The sequence below is a fragment of the Anarhichas minor genome, unplaced genomic scaffold, assembly GCF_050575085.1.
Source record: "Anarhichas minor isolate MPS153535 unplaced genomic scaffold, ASM5057508v1 ptg000058l, whole genome shotgun sequence".
NCBI lineage: Eukaryota > Metazoa > Chordata > Actinopteri > Perciformes > Anarhichadidae > Anarhichas > Anarhichas minor.
In genome coordinates, this window is record NW_027466504.1 from 155,575 (window position 1) to 182,383 (window position 26,809).

General features: G+C 43.3%; 1 protein-coding gene across 7 annotated transcripts in view; it reads left to right on the forward strand.

Moving 5' to 3' along the window:
* Positions 1-1,533: 1,533 nt before the first annotated feature.
* Positions 1,534-26,809, forward strand: part of zswim8 (zinc finger, SWIM-type containing 8) — a 44,099-nt gene continuing 18,823 nt past the window's right edge. For 2 of the 7 annotated variants that reach the window (XM_076077196.1, XM_076077197.1), the window contains exons 1-10: positions 1,534-2,989; positions 14,451-14,604; positions 19,711-19,805; positions 20,624-20,796; positions 21,256-21,363; positions 22,163-22,244; positions 22,558-22,678; positions 23,583-23,784; positions 24,789-24,964; positions 25,369-26,674. In XM_076077196.1, the coding sequence (XP_075933311.1) occupies positions 2,812-2,989; positions 14,451-14,604; positions 19,711-19,805; positions 20,624-20,796; positions 21,256-21,363; positions 22,163-22,244; positions 22,558-22,678; positions 23,583-23,784; positions 24,789-24,964; positions 25,369-26,674 (2,595 nt within the window). In that variant the 5' untranslated portion in view covers positions 1,534-2,811. Of the gene's footprint in view, positions 2,990-14,450; positions 14,605-19,710; positions 19,806-20,623; positions 20,797-21,255; positions 21,364-22,162; positions 22,245-22,401; positions 22,425-22,557; positions 22,679-23,582; positions 23,785-24,788; positions 24,965-25,368; positions 26,675-26,809 lie in introns of those variants that run through there. The other 5 variants (XM_076077194.1, XM_076077193.1, XM_076077199.1 and 2 more) reach the window with 3 other exon arrangements.

Sequence of the window (26,809 nt, forward strand, 5' to 3'; positions counted from 1 at the left end):
ATCTTAGTAGTGTTCATTTTAACCTGGTCAAATTCCACTAAGAGGGAACCAGTATTCAACCACAAGCCCCTTAACAAAGACTAGTCTAGTCTAGTCTCTATTCAAAATTGAAGCCTTTTGTTCATTTTGGCAATACCATTCAATACATGTCTCAAAACTAATGATTACATTCTACACAATCCCTCACAAAGGATTTTATTCTGTAAGATCAATGCTCGATAAAAAAGCTAAGGCAAAAATAACTTTATGACAATCAGCACTTGCTGATGCTTAAATAGCCAGTTACAGGGAGTAGCTGGAAGGCTTTTAATGTAGAACAGGTTGAGGAAACATTAAGTTTGCAATAGCAGTGGACAGCAAATTCTGCAGCAAAATCTGTATTCCTTCTGCACACACAACAATACAGAGATGGAGACGAGTCAGAAACAAAACAATTATTGTATTAATTAATAATGACATTTTTTGCAACTGCTAAAACAACATTTCTGGGGCCCTCTTTACACAAAATCCCCAAACACACACTCAAAATACTAAATATCTTACATCTTTGGCAAAAGCAAACATTTAACTATATTAACTACTCTAAAAGTGGTATTTTTGCACAACTTTACAAACAATTACCAAATAAATAGCTCTCTCCAATAAAGTTTATGCTTTACATTGTTACTATATTGTACCGTTAACTAAATACAGTATTTTTTGTGCACAGCAAGAGTCCGAATTATAGGGCTCAATCTCTGATTTTTAAGCAATCTAATTTGTAACAGGTGTTTTCACAGGTGCATTCTGGGTGCAGGTGATTGATAATTGAGTGTGATATTTCAAAAAACACACACAGGCTTCTAGTTTTGTATATTGTAGATAACTGTAGTTTGGAAAAGGTGTGTTTTACAATTTCAAACATAGTGTAAGGCAGACAATGTGCTGATGGTTCAGATACTTGATATATGCTACATGAGTTAGTGCTTTCAATAATTGTGCCACAAGTGCTTAGTTTTGAGGTATTTGTACTTTACTTGAGTATTTCATTCTGCATTAGACTTCTATACAACTACATTTCAGATTCAACAATGAGAATTGACTAATGTTCTACATATTTTTTTAAAATCCGGATGAGGTTCCATTTTTCACAATCAATATATTCTCTTTTCTTCCCTACGTTTTCTTAGTACCTATGTAATTTTAATTTGTGTTATTGCTACTTTACTTCAGCAAAGGAACTGACAAGTTCTTCAACCATTGCTCATATAACTATGGGCCATAGTCACTAGCCATGACTGTAAACAGGGACAGTGCACCTCAAGTAAGCAATGTGGCCACAAGCTCTTGAGGTCAGGATGGGACATATTTATAAGGTCATAGAAATGAAATCGAAAGTCAGGAATGTAAAAGCCCAATATCAGCTTTGAACTGTCAGAGCGCTATACGTGACAGTATGCTCAGGTCGGTGTATTTGGTTTGGAGACGCCTCAATCCGAGCTGAAAGCCATCTGAAACGCTGCCTGGAGCTGGCAGCCGGAAGCTGTGATCAGCTGATAGAGGAGGAGCCGAAGAGAGGTGAGCCATCTTCCCCCGGCAGATACACTCTAATAGAGCCTGGTCGAGGGGGATGCGGGAAATCATCTGGGGATCCCGGTGTCATTTGGAGGCAGAGGCGAGTACAAGACGACGGACAGCCGGTGTCAGTCGGGAAGTAAGATATGTGAAGGACTCTTCAGATATCTGCATCAGAGCTGATTGAGGGATATATCAGCTGTGAACGTCAGAGAGGAGGCTCTTATACTAATACAAAGAAAGGAAAACATTGAGCTCGGAGGGGGATTAAGATCGAAATAAGAACATTATGTAAACTAGGAAAATGCAAAAGTCTAGAAGATACGCGCTGTAAATAAGATGTAGTTCGTACAGTACGAAAGCTGTTTATCGTCACCGGTAAATGTAAACAAACAGCTATTGAAGCTAGCTCAAGTTAGCCGATTGGGGTTAGCTTTATATTGCTAATGCATATAGCTTAGCTAATACACGGTTGTACCGGAGCAGAACGACGGTAAACCGACCTGGACAAACGTGTTTTGGGGCTCGTAAACCAATTTAACTTTAATATAGTCGTTTGCATCGGATGACAGATGTTTGTGTTGCAGTATGCGGTTATTAGCATAATTAGCATTTCAGCTAACGTCGGCTAAATGTTATGTGCATTAGCAGCCCAGCATTCTAACAGAACTAGCACACTAAATGTAGAATAAAGAAGACATTCGGCATTACTACAAGCTACGTGTGTTTTTGATGTCGACTCTTTAAAGTATTTCGCCATGAAACACACACTTTCGGGATTCGTGTAACTGTTAACAGATAATCTAGATATCAACGTTAGTGGTCCAGTTGATTGGCTGAAAGAAGTAGAACAACTTAATGACTTCTAAAGAATCACATCGAAATCCCTTGTCAGCGCTGTTGGAGCTCTATCTGGTGTATTCGTGCATAACGTTAGTGGATGGACATTTTAAGTTTAGCACTCTATTCTCCTCGTTCTGTTTGACAGTAACAACACTTATCCGGTGAGTTTGGCTCAGTACAGTCCGTATTATGGAGCTGTGTGTGAGGGCCCAGCGGTAATAAGCCTCTCTCTCAGCTGTGTTCTGGTTGTTTTGGTTGCTAGTGGCCTCCCCTCCCCCAGTCTTCAGACTCTTATTCTCCCCCAGTGTTGGACACTGTCCGCCGGGTCTCACTTGAATCTTTTAGATTGAAGCAAAAGGCCGTGACCTCTAGTCTCAGTCCCCTGGACTCTGAAGCAGTTAAGAAGTGGATGTAATGGAACTGATGTTCGCCGAGTGGGAGGATGGAGAGAGGTTCTCCTTCGAAGACTCGGACCGGTTCGAGGAAGACTCTCTGTGCTCCTTCATCTCAGAGGCCGAGAGCCTCTGTCAGAACTGGAGGGGCTGGAGGAAGCAGTCCGCTGGACCCAACTCTCCTACTGTCAAGATTAAAGGTAGGATTCACACACACACACACACACATGTTCATTCTTTGTGAATACTTTGAGATATTGCGTCAATTTCCGTAATAAGTGTGAAGGTTTTATGAAGTGTATTACAGCAGGGCTAAAGTACACAAGCAGTATGACCTGTTGCTGGAACACTTGTGATATCTTATTATACAATTATTATTTTATATTTTTCTAATATTCGTATCAACTGGAGTGTTACAATAAGAAACGTGCTGGTTAGTGTAGTCCTATTCCAAACACTGTGGCTGTCGCTGACACTATTGCAGCTCAGTAAATAACAGTCCAGCACTGTCCATGTATCGCTGTGCATGTGTTTCAAAGCAGGACTGATATATTAGTCACTTTTAAGTCACTGTTTTTGGACTTAAGCAAAAGCACATTGGCAGTTTTTCGCAACAAGCTACTACTCCAGTCTCAATCTCACAACCTTTTGGAAGTGCACTCCTGTGTATTTTAATCATTCTATGGCTTGTAGTGTTGTGGGCAGTCTGGGGCCCACTGGCTACAAGTAGATGTGTTTCCTGACCAATCAGAGTCAGTCAGCATACAGTGTACATCATATGTGTGCTGATGCCTCCCAGCAACCTTCTGCTCCTCTCTTAGGTCGTTCTCCAGAGACTTCTGTGTTCTTGTTTACCAAAACTCATCAACAGACGGAAAGCCATGTGCTACGGGACCAGCTGCTTTTACATGTGGCCGTTTACTCGGCAGGAGATACACTTATTTTTAACTACTCGTTCGTGCGCATGATGGCTGCTTCGCGTATCTTGCGTCCATTTGGAGAAATCAACGCTTTGTGTCGACAAGATGCAATACGCACATGAACGGAAGGGCATTGTAGGGGCAATGTGGTGATGTAACGGGGTCAGTTTGGCTCAGCAGTGGGGAAAAAATCGCAGAAGTTTTAAAGACGAGCAAAGAGACCAGGTCCGCAATTACCTGCATTTGTACACTGCGTCTTTGCCTTTGCACAGTGACAAGTATCCTTGTCAAAATAGTGACGGATCAGAACCATTTTAGAAGTCGAAGTGCTTGATTTAGGAGCCTCACATACCATCTACGATGGCACCACTGTTTCTTTTTCTGCCATGACCTCAGAATTAACAATATAGTACATGCAAATCAATAAGTTTTATACGGTCTGAGTTCTCTGGTGTGCCCTCTAGTGGAGCACGTGTTGTGCATAGGCCGGTATATGAACAGTTGGTGGTCCACGCCAACGCAAGGCTAAAAAGCAACTAAATCTCCAGCTTTAGCCTGAGCAAATATAGCCTCCAAACATGACAAAAGTAACAATGCATGCAAGTAAGTAGATCTCTGGCCCTAGCTATCAGAATAATATCAGTCACAATAAAAATATTTATGGATTTACTCTGAAAATGAACTAGTTCCATTTGAAAGGTTGGTTTAAAGGTTGGTTTTTCCCCGGGCGCCTGTCATTGGCAGCCCACTGCTCCCTATATACAGGGATGGGTCAAATGCAGAGACAAATTTCCCCCTTAAAGGGATCAATATAGTATAATAAATAAAATTCCTTACAATTTCTATAGATAAAAATTAGTCTTGTTAATTTTTTCTTAATAATGTTCTTTGCTCAACTACATGAATTTTGGCAGTTTCCAAATCATGTTTGCTGCGAATGGTTTGCCTACTGTCATTTCATAATAAAGAGTAATGAGTGAGTTTATTTTGTAGGACACAACAGTATTCTAACTTCAATCGTACCAAATTCTCTAAGCAGCTTTATCTTTGTCAGAGGTTTTGCTCTTTTCCAAGAGCTGGGTTTCGTCTTTGGTGGTTTTGAAGCTTTCATAGTAGAACTGATCTTTTCTACTGACTGAGACTGAAAAAAGGACACTTTAGACTATTTTATTAAGAAAGCCAGTAAGAGTGGGGCAGAAAAATAATCTATACAGCATAGTATCCCGCTATTTTGCATGGCAATATTTCATCAATACACGAACGCCAAGTATTAATCTTTTTTTTTAAATCAACTATTAATATGGCAATTAGGGATGTCTGTATTAACCGATTTGACCATAACTGCTGTTATATGTCATGGTTTCATAACCATAACAATTGAAGAAGCTAAGATATTTTGGATGTCCTGAATATCGACATGTTTGTGTGTGCGGTGAAATGTCCTCTAGTGCAAGTCCTGTAACACCTGTGTGTGTGCCGGTTTGTCTTGTGTGTTTGAATGACTTGCCACTCACCTGAAGTGTTGTTGTAAACTTTTTAGAGGGAACCAGCACTCCAGCCTTACATCAGCCAAAAAGAGCCTTAAATCAGCAGCGTGGGAGCATTTTAGATGTATAAAATGACCAGAGAGTCGTGTGAATCTCAGATAATTACAAAGTTTAACCATCAAAGTGTGAAATCCAATTTACTGCCCATCATCATCATCCTGTATTAGGTGAAAATATGCGATCTGGAGATCAGCATTAATGCTTTCTAGTCGCTGGTCTGATAATGATACATGTTAACAACAAATCCATTTTGAAATCGACTGGAGGAGAGCTAGTAACGTTAGTAACGTTGACAGCTGTTATAAAGTGCTGCTCAGAGCTGTGAGGAGGTTACATTGAGTTACATTGTGGTGCGTTCAAACTCCATTCAGTAAAAATAGGTATTGGACGAAAGTAAATTATAACGTTATCATGATGTGTTCAAATGTAATCTTGTAAAATGTAGTTTTGGTGAGAAACTTTAATAAATCCAGTTGTTTTAAAGAGATGTTTTTACAGCAACATAAATAGATATTATAGATGAATTGTGACCTGTTAAATTTCCTAGCACTAGCTCTAAGCAGCTTATAATACATAATTAAAATTACCAATGGTAAGATTTTACATATCATGCATATCGTGATATCGGATTGTGGCTTGCGTATCGTGACTTGCGTATCGTGATATCGTGACTTATGTATCGTGACTTGTGTATCGTGATATAGTATCGTGGCTTGCGTATTGTGATATCGTATTGTGGTATCGTGACTTACGTGTCATGATAATATCGTATCGTGACTTGCGTATAGTGGTATCGTAACTTACGTTTCATGATAATATCGTGACTTGCATATAGTGATATCTTATTGTGACTTATGTTTCATGATATCGTATCGTGACTTATGTATAGTGATATGGTATCGTAACTTACATTTCATGATAATATTGTATCGTGACTTGCGTATTGTGATATTGTTTCGTGACTTGCGTATTGGGGTATCGTGACTTACGTGTCATAATACCGTATCGTGACTTACATTTCATGATAATATCGTATCGGGACTTGCGTATTGTGGTATCGTATCGTGGGGCCTCTGGTGATTTTCACCACTAAAAGCTAGCCAGCTAGTTGTTTCAAACCAGTGCTTGAAATACTACTCTATGTACATGCTCATCAAAGATTGTTTTCTATGCACCATTTGGTACATTTGTCCGTTTTTCTTGGCATTTCAGCCGCAGTCATTCTGAACAAGAGTACACTTATTTATTGTTATTAGAGTTCAGTTTCTCTGTACAATAATGTGCAATAAAACTACTTCAAATTGTATATGGTCATGGTCGGGGACATATTCTGCAGAAATCCATTGTGATTCTCAGCAAATTACATTCCAGAAACCTTTTGGGGATTTAGGATTTCTTTGATGACATCACATATTCAATAAGACTTATTTACTATACGATGCATAATGAATTATTGCTGTCGTTGGCTGCTCCAAGTACGGTACCATAACAGCACAAACAGACCTAGCGGGGCTGGCCTGACTGGATTTACGCAATCGACTGCTTACATAACTGCAGTGTTTTACGGTGCTGCTCTGTCTCCTCTGTCCACGTGCCGACAGTGACCACTTTTCGCGCTGCAACGTTAATCTGTAATAAATTAGTTTTTCATTGCGTGAGAAAATGGACATCTCATGGTCAATGCTCGAGAGTTGGCAAGCCTGCACAACATGTTTTCTGTCCCAAGTTACGTGCACAGATGCATGAAGAGCTGAGAATTCCATGCACTGATACATTTTTTTGATGCACTTCCGTGCCTATGCATGTGGTATTTTGAGCCCTGCAGACTCACACTGTCCAAACAAACATTGTTCAAACCCACAGAACTTAATTTTAAATTTGAGTAAAGATCCCAGAGTTACCAAAGGTAGTGTGTGTGCGTGTGCGTGTGTGTGCGTGTGCGTGTGCGTGTGTGTGTGTGGAGCAGACAGAGACAGGGTTTCTTATTCTGCTTGCTTGTCGTGGTTGTAAATAGAACTACGGTCCTAATTCTATCATCCCCATGGTAGCAATCTACAGACGGGAAACGACAGGGAAGAGAAGGTACAGGAGAGAGAAGCAAGCCGCAAACAGCTGTTTCTACGTGCCTCCCCCAGCTGATTTCAGTCTATATGTGTGTTTAATAAGTGTAGGCCTATTCTTTGATTTTTAAATAGCCATGTTGTTATTAAGGAATGATCCATTGTTTCATCACAACGTTTTGCTCTGCGACAATTCAGTTGTGAGATTGGCAGCCGAATCGGGCTCCTTGGATACAATCTTAGTGAAAAGGAAAGCAAATTTGATCATTTCAGTAGTGACTGTGTGTCGTAAAACCAAAATGTATTAGTGTGGATGTAGCCTCAGTGACGTCTACATGAAAGGGTCAACATGCTTTCTTGTCAGGATTATTTTAGCACCCTGTGTCTACTAGGGGTGCAGTTGATAACTAAAATGATGATGGCATGGGAAAAGTTAGCTGTTAGCGAGCTAATGTTAGCCATGTGTTAGTAAGGTGAGGCACTTGCAAACATAACACTGCAGCTTTCTGATGTATCCACATTACGGTATAACACAAGAAACTAGCATAACTTACAGAAATATGGATAGCCTAACACTGATATTTGGACAAAATGCTTGTTGCACACGTGACGTTAGCATCCTGAGTGTCAGGATCCCACAGTTCCCCCATTGTTCCTGCTGATGCCTCACATCTTATTGGCTGTATCCTCTGGGTTCCCTGGCTTCTTTACCTCGTTGGTAGTGCCTCTCACCACACAGCAGCTCTGAGGCGTCTTTCTCTTCTCTGCTAGCAGACGCAACTGACAAGAAGGGAAACCTCTGGTGTGGGCGGGACTTAATTGAGCTCTGTATTTATAGAGGGGCAGGTGTGTGCAGAGCTTGTTGACCATAAGCCTAGCAGCTGTAAAAGCTGTTTGGGGAGGGGAACGGTAATAAGTATGGTATGGGCTGTGGTTTTCATCAGGTTAAATGACAAATGATTGGCTGACTGAGAAAAAGGTTAATTTCTCTTCCACAACTGAAATGAAAGCTGCACGTAGAACTACATGCAAGCGCAACCTAACTAAGTACGAAGGATCATATTCATACACTTCACTCATGTAGATCCAAAAAATTGTTAATACCTTGAGATGGGTGGTTGGGGGTCTGAGTGAATCGCTACCGTCATAGTTTCACATTTCTATGGGCCGATCACAACTTTGATCTTGTTACGAGACGTTCACTTAAAGGCACCTTCTTCCCTCAACGTTACTAACGTTGCTGTCTGTTTACAGCCACCTTCCTGATGGGTAATGTTAGCTAAACTAGGTAGCATTAGCTAGATTCATGGCATTTCTCAACTCATGGGGAAAATATTGTACTTTTTACTTCACCACATTTATCTGACTGCTTTAGTTACTTTGAGATTAATAGTACAAAGTGATTAATTCATTAAATGTACTATTATATCAATAATTTCTTATTAGTCCCCAGGGAGAAATTCCCGAGCAGCTTAGCTCTATGTAAAGTAATATATGAACTATATAAATAAATTAAAACTTGCTCCTTATTTACCAGCTGCAACAATAACGCAATGAACAGTCCGTCAATCATTTTAATACAATAATATATTTCTATTCTGAAATAGGCCATTTTGCATAGCAAGGCAAGTTTATATGTATAGCACATTTCAACAAGGCAGTTCCAAGTGCTTCACATAAAACCATTCAAAGCATCAAAACATAAGGCAAAAGGAGATTTAAGAACATTGATTGAAACATTAAAAAGCAGTGTAAGAAATAAAATACAGTAGTAAAATGCAGAAATTGATTAATATCCTTGAATCTGGTTTAATTAAAGGCAGCAAACAGAAAAGTCTTCAGTCTTGATTTAAAGGAGCTGAGGGTCTCAGCAGACCTGCAGCTTTCTGGACTTTGTTCCAGATCTGTGGAGCAGAAGAACTGAACGCTGCTTCTCCATGTTTAGTTCTGACTCTGGGAACAGAAAGTAGACCGGTCCCAGACGACCTAAGGGGTCGGGATGGTTCATAAGGTAGCAGCAGATCAGAGATGTATTTTGGCCCTAAACCATTCAGTGCTTTATAAACCACCAGCAGGATTTTAAAGTCAATTCTTTGTTTGACAGGAAGCCAGTGCAAAGACCTCAGAACTGGAGTGATGTGATCCACCCTCCTGGTCTTAGTGAGGACTCGAGCTGCAGCTTTCTGACAGACTTTTTACAGAGACCTGTAAACACACCGTTACAGTAGTCCAGTCTGCTGAAGATAAATGCATGGACAAGTTTTTACAAACCCTGTTGAGACACAAGTCCTCTAATCCTTGATATATTCTTCAGGTGATAGGAGGCTGATTTTGTAATTGTGTTGATGAGGCTGTTCAGGTTGAGGTCTGAATCCATAACTAGACCTAGATTTCTGGCTTGGTTTGTGCCAGTAAGTACTTTTACTTTTGTACTTTATGTTTTGATAAGACTTTTTAAACTTTGACTTATTATTATTATTATTATATACCTATATTTAGCTTATTCTTGTTGCCTGTTGTCAGACATTATGAATACAAGAATGGGTGGATATATATTTTAGATATGAAAGAAAATATGTACTGAACAGCACATTTTGCAGTTGTAAATGACCGTGGCAATGCTCTTTGGCGTCAGTGTTACTGAATGGCCTCAAACACATCACATAACACTTTTATATCAAACAACGCATGCAGATTATTATATCTGCAAAAGCATATCGGCCCCGCCATTGGTTGGGCTCTAATTGGAATGTTACCACATTATATGATGATAGGAATGAGGAAGCTATGAAAACAAGACTGAGACAATAACTGAGACAATAGCAAAAGGTACAATCACACCTCCATCACCAAAACCTAAAAGGTGACCTTCAAAAGTTTTAAAATGAAAACTATAACACTTATTTTCTGTTTGCCCAAGCAGTGCAAATAGCACTTGATGTAGGAACGTGCTTGACTGCATGTTTGTGGTGCAAACTGTTTTTAATTGCTCTTACTTGAAATGTTGCTGTTTAACTGAGCTATGGAATTGTAGCATCTCCAAATAGCTAACGTCTAGCGTTCGCTTTGTTTGCCTCATAGAGGCGAGGCCCAGTTTGCCTTCTTAACAAATGTTAATTTTGCAGAAAAGCAGCAGTTGATGAAATTGCACCCAGGATCTGTACATCTCAGTGATGGCTTCATGTCATGTTGAAAGCTTAGACTGTAGAAGTGGACGTATTGGTTTGTGGACTGATGTTTTGAAGCCTTGAGTTCTGTGATTTCACCGTCGCCATCTTAGATTACGGCCGTCGCCATCTTGACTTCTTGCAACCAGTGAACAGGAAGTGACCATATCTGCACTGAGGAGTGATGTAGAGACGCTGTCTCTGGTAGATGCCTGTCAATCACTGTGTAGCCCCGCCCCTAAAGCATACTCTGCTTTATGGTCTGTTTTATTCTAAATGGACCATAATTTACTAAATGAACATCATGCTGTATTGAAGAAGACTTGAATACATCAAGTGAGAAGTAGAGTCCTTTTCTCATAGACTTCTATACAGCCAGAGGAGATGCCCCCTGCTGGTCAGTAGAGAGAATGAAAGAGTCTGGTTTTAAACTGAGTGTGAGAGTAAATCAGCCAAGCCATAGTGTGACGCAAAGCACACACAACTCCTGAGGGATGCTACTCTTTTTGTCTTGATGGGTTACCCATGCCCTGTAACCATGAGACCCTGAGCCTTTACAGCAAGGATGGCATTCTGTGAATGGAGGGCTTTGCTCCATATAAGGTAAAGCAGCACCATTATTGGCTTGGAAGTGAGGTCTGTAATCTGAGACCCATCACTTTTTCTTCTCTCAGCAACAGACCACTGTGCTCTCAGTAAGACTCCTGTCGCTGTGGTTAGGCTGCCCATTCTTCACTAGACTTTTATTTATTTATTCTCAGCTTTTGTACCTTGACAAAACTACAGATCTAGGTTTTATATTCATTACACCAACTATGGTGACTAGGATAGAAAGAGCAACATTGTGCTGTTCTCAGGGCCGTGCTAGTATGGGACTAGTGTGTCAGAGATTTGTGACAAAATAGATCCTGGTGGCATCTGTCTTTGACAAAGTTGTACTTATGTTGCATTCACACAGAATCAGGCAGATGGGCCTTCTCAGGACGGCCAGGACGCCTGAGCCGGCAGCTCGTAGCCATGGATGTATAGAGAGAACTGGATATGGTGTTCATTATTATGAAAGTTGCTCAGTGGTGCATGAAGCACAAAAAGGTTGACTTCCGACTATACATTTCTGATGAAAGTTCCCGGATCTTCCACATTATGGGGCCCAAAAAGCAAGCCCCGCCTCCCGGCCCTCAGTCAAGCCTCATATGAACTCAGGAAGGAAAATAACTCTTGATTCAGCTGTTGCAACACTATAATACTACACTGTACAGCACAATACTATACAATACAATGAAATGCATAAATACAGTACAAAAGTAGCAGATTTAGTAGCATGATTACTGGTGATTGCAGGTTTGTGTCGAGTGCAGGTTTGTGTCGAGTTTGTGCCGAGTGCATCGGCTGCTGAGGGCCAGAAACAACGCCTTCAGAGCCGGGGGTTTGAAACTGGCCTGAGAAGAGCGAGAGCCGACCTGTCTCACGGCATCAGGAAAGCAAAACAGGAATACACGAATAAGATAACCAGTCACTTTAAAGTCAGCAGAGATACACGGAGCCTGTGGCAGGGCATTCAGACTCTTACGGACTACAAACCCGTGCCACAGATCTGCGACAGCAACATCTCTCTGCTAAACAACCTCAACAGCTTCTTTGCACGGTTTGAAATGCAAAACAGCACACGTCCACACAAGACTCCGCCCCCTCCCCACGATCAGGCTCTGTGCCTGTCTGCTGCCAGCGTGAAGAGGACACTCTCCACTATCAACACCCGCAAGGCAACAGGTCCAGACAACATCCCTGGTCGTGTGTTGAAGGACTGCGCAGAGGAGCTTAAGGATGTCTTCACGGATGTCTTTAATACTTCTCTGAGACAAGCTGTTGTACCATCATGCTTCAAGGCCACCATCATCATACCTGTGCCAAAGAAATCCACTCCGTCCTGCTTTAATGACTACCGTCCGGTGGCACTAACCCCCATAATCATGAAGTGCTTTGAACGGCTAGTCATGTCACATATCAAATCCATTAATCACCCCACCCTGGACCCTTTCCAGTTTGCATACCGTGCCAAACGGTCCACGGAGGATGCAATCTGCTCTGCTCTCCACCCAGCCCTCACCCATCTGGACTCAAAAGACTCATATGTGAGAATGCTGTTCATAGACTTTAGTTCAGCGTTCAACACCATAATCCCACAAAAACTCATCTTCAAACTTGACCAGCTGGGACTCAACACCTCGCTGTGTAACTGGCTGCTGGACTTCCTCAGTGAGAGGCCACAAGCAGTACGTGTCAGCAACAACACCTCGAGCAGCATCACACTGAGCACAGGGGCCCCTCAAGGCTGTGTGCTCAGTCCACTGCTCTTCACCTTGCTGACACATGACTGCACCACAACCTACAGCACCAATCACATGGTCAAGTTTGCAGACGACACTACTCTGGTAGGTCTCATCACCAATGACGATGAGACCCACTATAGGAAGGAGGTCAGCCTTCTGACCACGTGGTGCAGAGACAACAACCTCCTTCTGAATAACAGCAAGACCAAGGAGATTATTGTTGACTTCCGGAGAGGCCACACTCAACACCCACCACTGACCATCAATGGTGCTGATATAGAGAGTGAGCAGCACCAAATTCCTGGGGGTGGACATCAGTGAGGACCTCTCGTGGACAGCCAACACAACATCACTGGCAAGGAAAGCTCAGAGGCGCCTCTACTTTTTCCGCAAACTGAAGAAGGCAAGAACACCACCACCCATCATGTGCACCTTTTACCGAGGCACCATTGAGAGCATCCTGACAAACTGTATCACTGTGTGGGGCGGAAGCTGCACTGACTACAACAGGAAAGCCCTGCAGCGCATAGTGAACACAGCTGGAAGGATCATTGGTGCCTCACTCCCCTCCCTGCAGGACATATACGACACCCGCCTCACCCGCAAAGTGACCGTGATTGTGCGCGACTCCAGCCACCCCTCACACAGTCTCTTCAGCCTCCTGCCCTCTGGGAGAAGATACCGGAGCCTCCGTGCTCGCACCACCAGACTCTCAAACAGCTTCGTCCACCAGGCTGTTAGGAAGCTGAACTCTCTGAACTCTCTCCCTCCTCTCTTTTAAGACTCCCCATGTCCAACTGCTGCTAAATCCCCATGTCCAACTGCTGCTAAATACAGATTGATAGTTTTTTTGTTCTTTTTTCTCTTATTATATATATTGTCTAAATGTTTTTTTAATCTATTGCACTGTATTCACTTTATATGTTTATATGTTGGACTAGAGAGAAATGTCTTTTCAACTCTCCTGTATGTCCAGTACATTGTGGATTGACAATAAAGCAAACTTTGAACTTTGGTTTGCTTCATCTATTTGGTTTTTGTTTGTTTGAAACCGGCAGAATTTTTGGCTTTCTGGAGAACCGCTCATACAAACAAGTTCACACTCATCGCTGCTCTTCCTCTGGTCCTCAGCAACACACCTGACATGTCATAGATGAGTCACACACACAAGTCACAGCTCCTCACGGTCACAAAGGAAAATACCGGGAGCAGACTTTACTGTTGGTTAACCTGGGAACCCAACTGAAAGGGTCCCAAACAGTTATAGATTAATCATGATGTTTAGATATGAAAAGGCTGAGTGGCTAGTAAGTTTTGAAAACCATTAGCCCCAGTGGCTACAAGTCATGAAGACACAAGCCATCTTTTTCAGGTCATATTTCCTGACAGCCATAGCTTGTCATTAATTTAGTTGAGATATAATGTGGTACATTTTGACATGTTTCTTCTTATTCTTTCACAGACGTTTCAGAGAATTTAGGTCATGAAAATGTGTCTAAAAGTCGTGGAAATGTATCGGTAAAATGTGTAGAAATCATTTAACCAACCGCTCTCAATAATGTGATTCTAGAGTGAAGGAACATCAATGCACTAGCTGTCTTTCTTCTCATGTTCCTCTCCTCTGTGGTCTTCCTCAGACGGTCAGGTGATTCCACTGGTGGAGTTGTCCGCGAAACAGGTAGCGTTCCACATCCCGTTTGAGGTGGTGGAGAAGGTCTACCCGCCTGTCCCAGAACAGCTCCAGCTCCGCATCGCCTACTGGAGCTTCCCCGAGAATGAGGAGGACATCAGGTGAGAACACTGATGACCTGGATTTGTTTCTTCACCTTTTATTAGGGATGTGCCGATTGACAATCATGTCTCCTGTTGAGAGCCAAGTGTCATTTTCAGCAACACACCTGTCATGTCATAGATGAGTCCCACACACAAGTCACGGCTCCTCATGGTCACAAACACCAGAGAAATGCACTCCGGTTAAGAGGAAAACACCAGGAGTAGACTTTACTGTTAGGCAGCCTGAACCTGGAGCCCCAACTTAAAGGGCCCCAAACTGTTTAAGATTTATATGATGTTTAAATATGAAAAATATTGAAATATGTTACAATTCTAACTCTTTGTACTGTGAAATAACTTACAAAATACAGCATTAAAAGGCACCTGAAACACTTATATGCAACTCAACTCAATATTACTGTGTACTTTTACTTCAACTGTTTATGTAAAAGATTCACATTTGACACACAAAATATAAGAATTAAATTAAAGCTGCAAGCAGCGACGAACGGGCCCTCGGCTCATGTGCACAGCGGGGTACTAGAGGGATACCGGTTGACACGGCTGTGCGTTTCTGTGACCATCCAGCACTGCATGTAGTGGCTTCCTGTTGTCAGTGGGTACCGTTATGACTATAACTCAATGTGGGTGAGTAGGTGTCTTTAGACCTGAACTCTTATCCAGCATGTGAGATTTGGGGCAGATTGGACAATGTAAAGTCAAGTTACCACAAATTCCTGTCATGGCGAAAAATGCAAATTTCCCGTCTCGCCAAAGCAGCTAAGTTAAATGAAAACCTAAAAACTTCGCAGCTCGGCATCATGAAGGACTTGAGACTCTGCTCACCAAATTCGAGATGGATGTGTTTCAATCCTAAAGGAGTTTCAAAAAGTTCCATACCTGTGAAGGGCCTAAAACGGAGTATTATCACATGTCCTATGACATCATCGCTTAAGGTGTAGAACAGGGGTCTTCAATGTTTTTCAGGCCAAGGACCTCCAAACTGATAATCTCTCTATCAGTTTCTCTGGTTTTACTATTTATTGGTATGTGTTTGAGTAAAATGAAATGTTTTGTTTTATTCTATAAACTACTGACAACATTTCTCCCAAATTTCAAATAATAATATTGTGATTTAGAGCATTTGTTTGCAGAAAATGACAACTGGTCAAAATAACGATGCAGTGTTTTCAGATCTCGAATAATGCAAAGAAAACAAGTTCATATTCATTTTAAACACAATACTAATGTTTTAACTTAGGAAGAGCAATCAATATTTGGTGGAATAACCTTGATTTACAATCACAGCTTTCATGCGTCTTGTGGTGCTCTCCACCATCTCTCACATTGCTGTTGGGTGACTTTATGCCACTCCTGGCGCAAAGATTCAAGCAGCTCGGCTTTGTTTGATGGCTTGTGACCATCCATCTTCCTCTTGATCACATTCCTGAGGTTTTCTATGGGATTCAGGTCTGGAGATTGGGCTGGCCATGACAGGGTCCTGATCTGGTGGTCCTTCATCCACACCTTCACTGACCTGGCTGTGTGGCATGGAGCATTGTCCTGCTGGAGAAAACACTCCTCAGTTGGAGAACATTGTCAGAGCAGAAGGAAGCAAGTCTTCTTCCAGGACAACTTTGTACTTGGCTTGACTCATGCGTCCTTCACAAAGACAAATCTGCCCGATTCCAGCCTTGCTGAAGCACCCCCAGATCATCACCGATCCTCCACCAAATCTCACAGCAGGTGCGAGACACTGTGGCTTGTAGGCCTCTCCAGGTCTCCGTCTAACCATTAGACCACCAGGTGTTGGGCAAAGCTGAAAGTTGGACACTTCAGAGAAGATGACCTTACTCCAGTCCTCTATGGTCCAGTCCTTCTGGTCTTTTGCAAACCTCAGCCTGGCTCTTCTTTGCTTCTCGTTGATGAAGGGCTTTTTTCTAGCTTTGCACGACTTCAGCCCGGCCCCTAGCAGCCTGTTTCTAACAGTCCTTGCCGTGCACTTCACCCCAGCTGCCGTTTGCCATTCTTTTTGGAGGTCACTTGATGTCATCCTACGCTTGTTGAGTGACATTTGAATGAGTTGGCGGTCATCCCGGTGAGTGGAGAGTCGTTTTCGTCCTCTGCCGGTCTGTAGCTTTGTTGTCCCTAATGTCTGCTGCTTGACCTTATGAACCGCCGTCTTTGAAATTTTAAGGATGGAAGCAACCTGACGCTCGCTGTATCCCTCTGCCAGTAAAACCAGAATTGAACCCTTCTTTTCCTCACTCAAAACTTTTCTTTTTAACTCTTTTGGCACGGTCAATAGTCACTTTTTTTTAAAAATTAAAATTACTTTTGAGGTACTACTAGCACTGTTTCTGCCATCCAGCTGGTCCTATTGCAAGAGGATAGTGATGACCACAGCACTGTTTTTTTATACATTTCTTCATTAAATACGATTTGGTTCAGGTGATCACCTAATCACTACCTCATAAAGTAGAATAAGGTGTGCCTGTATTGAAATTCAACTGACACTGGAATGGAATGGCTGCCATACACGTAGAGATGCTGATTTAAGAAAAATTTGGAGTGGTCTCTTAATTTTATAAACATACCTGTTATCTTGCATTCAATACTGAACTATTAAAATAATGGACAGATTCATGTTTTTTTTGGTCGAGTTACAAGACGATCCATTTTTGCTCATAACAATGTCCAAACACTTATAATAATATACTGGCCTCAGTAGTTGGCTGTTGTGGAGAGGAGCTGCAGTGTTTTAGCAGGAATATCTTGCACAAATGATTGCACAAGGATTCGTGGGTGAAGTAAATGTCGTTGTTTTTTCATTCATTTATTTTTTTACAACGGTATCTTCTTTTCAAATAATATTGCAGCGTGCGTCCTTGTGTCTGTGATCTTAGTCAGCTGGGGACTGAATAGGCTCTCGGTCAGTCACGGGGAACCTGACGGAGCCAGCATGGAACATGCGGCCTCGTGATTGGCACAGCAGCGATAGGGGCGGGTCCTCCTCTTTGTGTGCAGGAGGCTTAGAGGGACAGGTCCAGCCTAGTCTCTCGCTGTCAGTGAACGGCGCCCAGCTTGAGAGAGCTCCTGTGTGTCGCTGAATGTGTGCATTTCTGACTGAAAGATAAGATCTTCTGCCTCCATTTATCCATTTGCTACAATATGTTGGATTCATGTTAATGTGTATTTAAAGACATTTCAATTTGTGGGAAAAAAATATAAAAATAATATGAAAAATTGTCTAATCAACCAAAAACAGGACCCCCTGTTGAAGACCTCTGGTGTAGAATATTCCTTTGCAAATTTAGCATCCCATTAGTTGGAGTTCACCAAGTTTTGTGAACATCAAAGGAACTTTATCATGACCCCGGCGTGCGTTTAGGGCGCCGTGTATCCCGCTGGTCCCGCCCGAGCCCAATCACTCCACAACAGCATCACAAGTCTCTGGAATAATAATAGTAATCTCTACAAAAACAATGCCCTCAATACGATGCATTATTGTTCATTCAACGATGCAGCAGCTTGAACAGATGTGAAGTAGTACAGTGCTGATCTCAAGCTCTCTTTCACTCCTCTCCTGAAATGAACATTTGCATGCAGGACGTTTGCTGTGGTGTTATGGACCCTAAATGGATTTCCTTGTACCACTTCCAATATTAAGGTTCTCAGTTAGAGAGCGGGTGGAAGGTAAAGCAGGACAGCGTCTGCCTGGGGCCCTCAAGCCACTAAATCACCCTCTGAAAAACTAAGTTTGTTCACAGGGAAAAACACCAGGGCAGACTTTACTGTTAAGCAAGGTAGGCAACCTGGGTCTGGGGCCCCAACTAAAAGAGCCCCAGACAGCTATAGATGTATTATGGTGTTTGGCTGTGAAAATGATTGAATGATGTTACTGTTCTAACCATGAACCAACCTGTACAATGATGAGGAGGGATTGTAATCATCTGTAAAGTCATATCTCATATTCATGCACTACTTTATTGTCTTTATACAAGACCTCTAAAGAAAGAAATCAAGTATTGCATAGAAAGAAACAAAAGTTTAATATCATGTGAACAATTGGATTTGCCTGCAAAATATTTACTCAAATGTAGATTGATTTATTTTTTTTTTTTTAAGACGTATTTGTGGAGCATCTAAAAACGAATTGTTGTGCTTTGTATAATCCTAGACATGTAAATAGTGCTTTTATCAGTGAATTATTTGGGACAGTCATGTGATCGCGTGTGGTTACAAAAATTCAGAGGTGCACAACCATGCGCCTCGACCACTTGCGGATCCTTCGCGCTGCATGCGGCGGCTGGGATTACACCATTTTCTGGCGTGCGCCGGTTTCTACTCGCCTCCCTACGGAGAGTATAAACTAAGCTGCTCTCTCTTTGCAGTGCCAGCCCAGGGCTCCAGTGAAAGTAGCTAGCAGCATTAGCTCCAAAAGTCACCAAATCTAGCAAGAAAGTCTCCAAGTAGTCAACACTGACCGCCCGTTCCTTCAGATCAACATCCAAAGACATCCCTTAAATGATCATTATGAACATAAAGAACCAACATGGCTACTGTTGGTCTTACAGCTGTTTTAAGATGGTGACGAGGAATGAGTTCACAGGCAAAACATGCGCAGGCAGACAGACAGGTAGACAGGCTGTCAGGATGTAATGACAATTTCAACAAAAATATCAAATGTTTCTGAAGATGATTACCAACCCTGCCTTTAAGTGAGATAAGAGATTTAGTTAACGGGACCAGCTATGGGAACCCAAGCTTACATTTGTAGCAAACCTCGACAGGCTTGGATGAAATGGAGTTGTTTCCTAGACAAAGGAGGCCTTCACACACCACCTTACACCACCAACTAACAGGTGGAAGCACAACAAACCTACTCAGCGTCCTTTTTAACACTCTTATTATCTAATGTCCTGAAAGAAAAAGTTATCCAGAATTTAATTTTGACTGACCTGACCTATTGAACAGGATGACTGGCGTAGAAAACAGGACTCAGCAGTGTGGATGTACTTCGTCTTTGTGGTTCATTCAATCCGCTGGTTCTCTTGATCTTCGCTTCACATTTGACTTGTCTTCTTCTCTCACCGTCTCTCTCCCTGTCCTCTCTTGCTGCAGGTTATATTCCTGCCTGGCTAATGGGAGTCCGGATGAATTCCAACGTGGAGAACAGCTCTACAGGATCAGGGCTGTCAAAGACCCCCTGCAGATTGGTGGGTTTAGTAGTCACTGACCACACTTAGGCCCTGTTGAGACCTGACGTCGACATGCGTCTTGTGTGATCTGATCCATCACAAGTACGTCAGTTCACACCTGGCATTAGAACTCCAGTGACCACTTGTGATCAGATCAGCCTTCCCTGCTCCATATGCAAATAAATGACTCACACACCAGATGCTGCAACATGATATTACAGGAATGTCAGCCACAATAGCCTACATATTTGAGAATTTGGGTATATTTTAAGAACCTAAAAATATAAGGTTATTATCTAACGTCCGTCCACGGGGATCTCCGTGCCGCACACACCACCACACAAAGCCAGCAATGCACTTCCCCTTCCAGTCTGGTAGTCTGTAGAGAAACAGCCCATAGATGAGATATATTTTAATATGTTGCTCTAGTTGCTCTAGAAAGAGAATACACAGAAGATGTGAGTTTACTCGCGGTCTCTTCGAATGATCGGATCTCAATGTGTCTCCGGTACATTCACCCCTGTACTCAGAACTCTCCACTTGTTGATGCTAGATGTGAACATACTGTAAACTATAACGTTTACAGTATAGTGTGCTCTGTATGGAATACCAATCTACTAGACTGAAGCTTATAATGAGGGCATACTTAAGTAAGTCATGTGGTTTTAAGGCACTCATTCACTTCCACTGTATCAATAAATTGGTACATTACAAATTCAGTCATAAAATACTTACAAAATATATTCAATTGAGTGAGTTCATTAATATACAGTGAAGAGCTAAGACAGTTGTGTCATTCCCCCTCTGTCTTTTTGTGACTGTCTCTCTTTGTCCAGGTTTCCATCTCAGTGCTACAGTGGTGACCAGTCAGTCCGGTCAGTCCAAAGGGGCTTACAATGTGGCGGTCATGTTCGATCGCTGCCGCATCACTTCCTGCAGCTGCACCTGTGGCGCCGGGGCCAAATGGTGCGCCCATGTGGTGGCTCTCTGCCTCTTCAGGATCCACAATGTGAGTTCATGTCCACACAGACAAAGTCTATTAAACCGTGTCACATTTTCATAGAGTGAAAAACCAAGCGAAAGTATTAATAGACCACAGGATGTATCGGGCCCAGCAGCATCATCAGATGAGAAGGAAATGTCTGTCATCGGACTCCACACAGAACGTGTTGACAACCACACAGAAAATACCAAGGAGCAGTTTCAGTTTAATATGGCTGTTAAAAGGACAGTATGGGGTTTCAGGCTGTTGGTCACACAAGATAAGCAATTTGAAGACGCATCATTTGGACTCTGGGAATGTATGATGGGCTTTTATTGTTTTATTATTCAGGGATTTTCAAAACTAAATGATCAGTTATTTGAAAAGAATCGATATGATAATGGACAATGGAACTAGTAGAGCGGAATGCCCACAGATGTGCTACATAGTTCACTTGTTAAGGTGTGTGTGTGTGTGTGTGTGCAGGCATCAGCAGTGTGTCTGAGGGCTCCAGTCTCTGAGTCTTTGTCCAGGCTGCAGAGAGACCAGCTCCAGAAGTTCGCCCAGTACCTCATCAGTGAGCTGCCTCAGCAGGTAACATCCATGTCTGTGTATGTATGATATCTCCATGATTTATATGTCGTATCAGGGCTTGACAGTAACGGCTGCCAGGTTGCCACTCGCAACCATTTTGAGAAATTAGCCAATTCCATCAATGGCTCCACTTTTTAACATACAAATATAGCGACAGCAGAACTTAACCCCAAAATGAATGTTTTTTTTATTATATTTGTTGCATCAGTGATACTTCGATGCTGTTACAGTCAGAACCAGACAAAGCTACATGTGTGTTGGTTGCACTCGGGCCTCTGTTTTAGAGACGCGTGTGAAGCAAACAATTTAGTTTGACTGTGAAGTGAAAAGTTGAACTAACCCGTCGGCATCACAAAAGAATGTGCAAATTTATTCCAACTGACAAAGAACCACCCGAACCTGACGAGGTATCTTGAGCTGGACGTAAAGTTATGCTGCAAAGTATTTACAAGACATCGATAAGCCGGAGCAGGTGCTATCCTGCCTTTGGTCGGAAAAGTGATCAACTCAATGCCTCACACGTTCTACTGGCCAGGCGCCAGAAAAAACAAAATATTCAGAATAAATAAGACAAATCAATACTTGCATGACCTTTTTAATTTGTATTATTTAATGACTATTCAAAATGTATGTCCCGTCCTTATTATAACTGCACAGTATCTAACTTATTTCAAATATCAGGTGACCAAAAGCTGATGCCTGGTTACCAGCAGATAACCACTTTTAACAAGTCAAGTCGGTGTTGAGCCCTGCATATACAGGATATATATCTGACAAAGCATTCCTGTTTGTGTCTCAGATCCTCCCCACAGCTCAGCGGCTGCTGGATGAGCTGCTGTCCTCTCAGTCTACCGCCATCAACACCGTGTGTGGAGCTCCAGGTACAGTAGCAGTGATGATAACACTTCTATGTTCCTGACGTTGAGCAATAGAGCACCGTCTGATGTCATCACCACAGGAGATCACTTCAGTCAAGCTTCTCTCTGAAAACACGAGAGTGAACCAGTGTCAGCCTAAATGATTGCATGTTTCTGCAGCTAGGTGGCAGTGCTGTTGCAGAGGTATTTCCTGCGTGCTGCTCTTGTGGAGAGTGTCTGCTTACATGACATTGTTGTGAATGGAGAGAGGTGTGTTAATGTTGTGGATGCCTTGCTCAGAGAAAGCTCAAGTTATCATTGTATGATGTGCGTGCAGACCCGACAGCAGGCCCTTCAGCATCTGACCAGAGTACTTGGTATTTGGATGAGTCGACCCTCAGCGACAACATCAAAAAGACTCTGCACAAGTTCTGTGGGCCCTCACCTGTCGTCTTCAGGTACGCACTACTTGTCTCACGTAACGGTCCTTAACGCATTTTTTAAAGGGCCAGTGTGTACCATTTCATGGGATCTGTTAGAAGTGGAATATCCTATTCATAAGTATGTTTTCATTGGTGTATCATGACCTATAATAACTAAGAATGGTTGTGCTTTGTTAGCTTAGAAGGAGCCCTTCATATCTACATAGGGAGCGGGTCCTCTTCCACAGAGTCCATCATATTTCTACAGTAGCCCAGAATGGACAAACTATAAACTGGCTCTAGAGGGAGCCTTTGACGACTGTGGCTAAGTGGAGAGCAGGGCCGTCCTTCAATCAGAGGGTCGGCGGTTTGATCCCCGGCTCCGCTAGTCGCATGTCGATGTGTCCTTGAGCAAGACACTTAACCCCAAAATGTCTGTGTAGAAATATGATAGAATCTGAACTGTAGGATAAAAGCGTCTGCTAAATGACTGTAATGTAATGTATCTGAAGGCCACCGTAGTTCTCTACATGCTGTGAGCCGCAGAGTGTAAAACTGTGATACAAACCGCCGTCTGACTTCCGTTGCTCCTTCAGTAGTGTTATTATGGTAATAATGGCGGCACTACCACGGTTTTGCACTCGGCGGCTCATGCTAACGCAATTTTGTAAAGTGAGGAGAGAACGGAGGGGTATTCAGTTGGTTGTAAACTGCAGCCACAGAGATAGACGACAGCAAATCCTGGTCCTCTAAATTTAGCAGGAGTATTGTTAACTTCAGGGCTGTACTCAAACTAATACTTCATACAAAAAATAGCTATACACATACTGGCTGAGTTCTTAATTTTTGATCAGCATAGTGAGTGTAGTTAACTCTTACTATATTACTATTACTACTTTCTTTGATTAATGTACTAAGAGTGTGTGTGTTTAATCCACAGTGATGTAAACTCCATGTACCTGTCATCCACGGAGCCGCCAGCCGCCGCTGAATGGGCGTGTCTGCTGCGACCTCTGAGGGGCCGAGAGCCAGAAGGCATCTGGAACCTTCTGTCCATCGTCAGGGAGATGTTCAAGAGACGAGACAGCAACGCCGCCCCGCTGCTTGAGATTCTCACTGAACAGTGCCTCACCTATGAACAGGTACGGCCGTAGTATAACGCACACTCTCAAAAAACTACACACATGAGCATGTTGGTGTTGATGTAAAAACTGTAACCTGCAGACATGAGAGGGGGCTTAACCCACCCATTTGAACAATTCTCACATTTAGAGTTGTAATATATTTTGCAGTGGTTGTTTGGATTTTTGAATTGAGATCATGCTTAAGAATCTCAAGGCTGTGGTAAAATATTGCTAATGAATCCTTTAAATATTGACCTCCTTTATTTATGCACTCAATATACTCTCACACACACTCGTTTTAAATGCTGTTTTCAATTCCACCATGTACAGAGGCAGGGCAGGTATGGATCTGATAATCGAGTCATCTATATGGGCCACACCATATGTCACATATTTATGACCGGGTCCGTTACTTTATTGTTTTTTATCACTCTGTGGTCCAGTGGTGTTCCTTATGTATTCAAATCGGGACATTCACATTTTGATCGAAGTACGTATGTTTTAGCGTCAAAATGACCTGAACTAGGTTTCTGCATGATGATGCTGCTCCAAGCACTACATGCACAGTATATATACTCATTGTTATGGTCAGTGTAATGTTGTAATGTTACATTCTGTAACTTTGGTGGCAGTTTGGAGAAGCCAAATGAAAGTGGTCATATGGCTCTCTTCAAAGCCACCAGACAAAACGGAACACGGGAGTACACATACAGCCTCACCTCACAAAATGAACTCGCTGTGGTAACCTACGTCAACGGCTGAGCGGGCATTTCCCATTTAACAACACGGAAAAGAAGGCAGATAGTGTCGACCTCTAAGTTACGTTATACTACAATGAAATGAGTACGCATTATGTTTTGGTTACATTATGAACAACTTGATGACTTTTATTTATGTCGGTATATTGTGCTGGCAATCTCTGGGCCTTCATTCACATGAGGACCTTTCATATAAGGTAACTGTTGTATACTGTACATTCTCTGATACACACCTCACCGAGTCGTCTGACTGCGTGTGTTCAGATCATCAGCTGGTGGTACAGCGTTCGGACCTCAGCGTCCCACAGCAGCGCCAGTGGCCACACCGGACGCAGCAACGGCCAGTCAGAGGTGGCGGCTCACGCCTGTGCCAGCATGTGTGATGAGATGGTGGTGCTGTGGAGGCTGGCAGTGCTCGACCCCACTATGAGCCCCTGCAGGTCAGACCTCTTGAACTGTCAAAGAGTTTGGTCATGATTGGGAATGTTGTGCAATATCAGTCACATTTATCACTTAATGATTGCATTAAACACCATATTTAAAGGGACAGCTCACCCTAAAATCCCACATACATATGTTTCCTCTTACCTGTAGTGCTATGTATCATTCTAGATTGTTTTTGGTGTGAGTTGCCGAGTGCTGGAGGTATCGGCTGTAGAGATGTGCAATCTAGTCCCATTATATTGGAGAGAAGACGGACATCTCTACGGCCAATATCTCCAACACCTGGCAACTCTCACCAAAACTATTTATATATAAAATGTGTATTTGTGATCATAGGGTGAACTGTCCTTTTTAAAATGGGAGTAAATATGAAGTAAAGACTGTGTATGCTCTCTTCCAGGCGTCTGGAACTAGCAGGCCAGCTGAAGCAGTGGCACCTGAAAGTTATAGAGATAGTGAAGCGGGGACAACATCGCAAGTCCCTGGATAAACTGTTCCAGGGCTTCAAGCCCGCTGTGGAGTCCTGCTATTTCAACTGGGAGGTGGCCTACCCACTGGACGGCATCACCTACTGCTGTGCTGATAAGAAGAGTGCCACTTTCTGCTGGTCCAGGGCAGTGCAGCACCAGAGAGGAGTCAAAGCTGCTGCAGGAGTGGGCGGAGAACCTCCTGAACCAGGGGGAGGGGGAAGAGGTGAAGGTGGAGCTGGGGGAGATTTTAAAGGAAGAGGTCACCCGTCCCAACAGGAGGTGGCAGTGCGACCTAAGGAGACCATACTGACCAAGAGAAAAGGTCTGTCAGTGAGCGGAGGGGGGGGGATGCTGGTCCGTCTGGGAGGGGCCGTCGCTCTGTCCCTGGAAGACGGAGGAGGGAAGTGCGTGTACAAAGGGCCGGGCTCCTCCTCTGGAGGGAAGCTGAAACTGACACAGGGAGGCGGGAAGGGGGCATCTGTAGGAGGTCCAGGAGGAAGTGGAGGCATAGGAGGTGGTAAGCATGCTGGTGCCAAGCGGAGAACCAGCAGTGAAGACAGCTCCCTGGAGCCGGATCTGGCTGAGCTCAGCCTGGACGACGGCTGCAGTCTGGCTCTGGGGGCTGAGGCCAGCAACACTTTTGAGTTTCTCCCTCCGCCACCAGAGATGCTGCCCTCCCCCAGCCCGCTGCTCCGAGACTCGCGCAAGTACAACAACAGCAGCGGGGGGGGCAAAATGTTTGAGGCAAAGCGCGTGAGCCATGCCTCAGCTGCACTTCCTGCCGCAGAGCCTGCTCCAGCACACGCAGTGGTGGTTGTTATGGACATGCCCAGCGCTGCAGAGAAGGAAGCAGAGCTGGAGGTGACGCCTGTCCAGAACAAAGATGAAGATGTAGACTCGGCCGGCAGTAACCAGCCTTCCACCTCAACCACTACGGTAAGATCAGTCACCACTCAACCGTCTGCCAAGCCACCGCGGGCCCGCAGAGAGGTGGCGTCTGGTGGAGCAGTAGCAGGGACTGGAGCAGCTGCTGCAGCTGGGCTAGCCAACCAAGGAGCAGAGGCAGCAAGTGGCGCTGCAGGAGGAGAAGCTGTGGCTGAGGACGACTATCAAGCATACTACCCGAGTGCTGCCTCAGAGGAGGGAGCAGACAGACAGCTGACTGACAACCACCAGGAGGAGGAGCCAGACATCTTCGCAGGGATGAAACCGCTGGAGCAGGAGGCACACATGGATGTAAGGAAAGAATACCAAGAGTTGTCCAGAGTCACAGCTTTACGGGAATGGAAAGATTCAAATGCAAACCGTCCATAAACCTTGCATTTGAAAGATTTGTATTCAAGTCATTGAATATAAAATGATATTTTAACA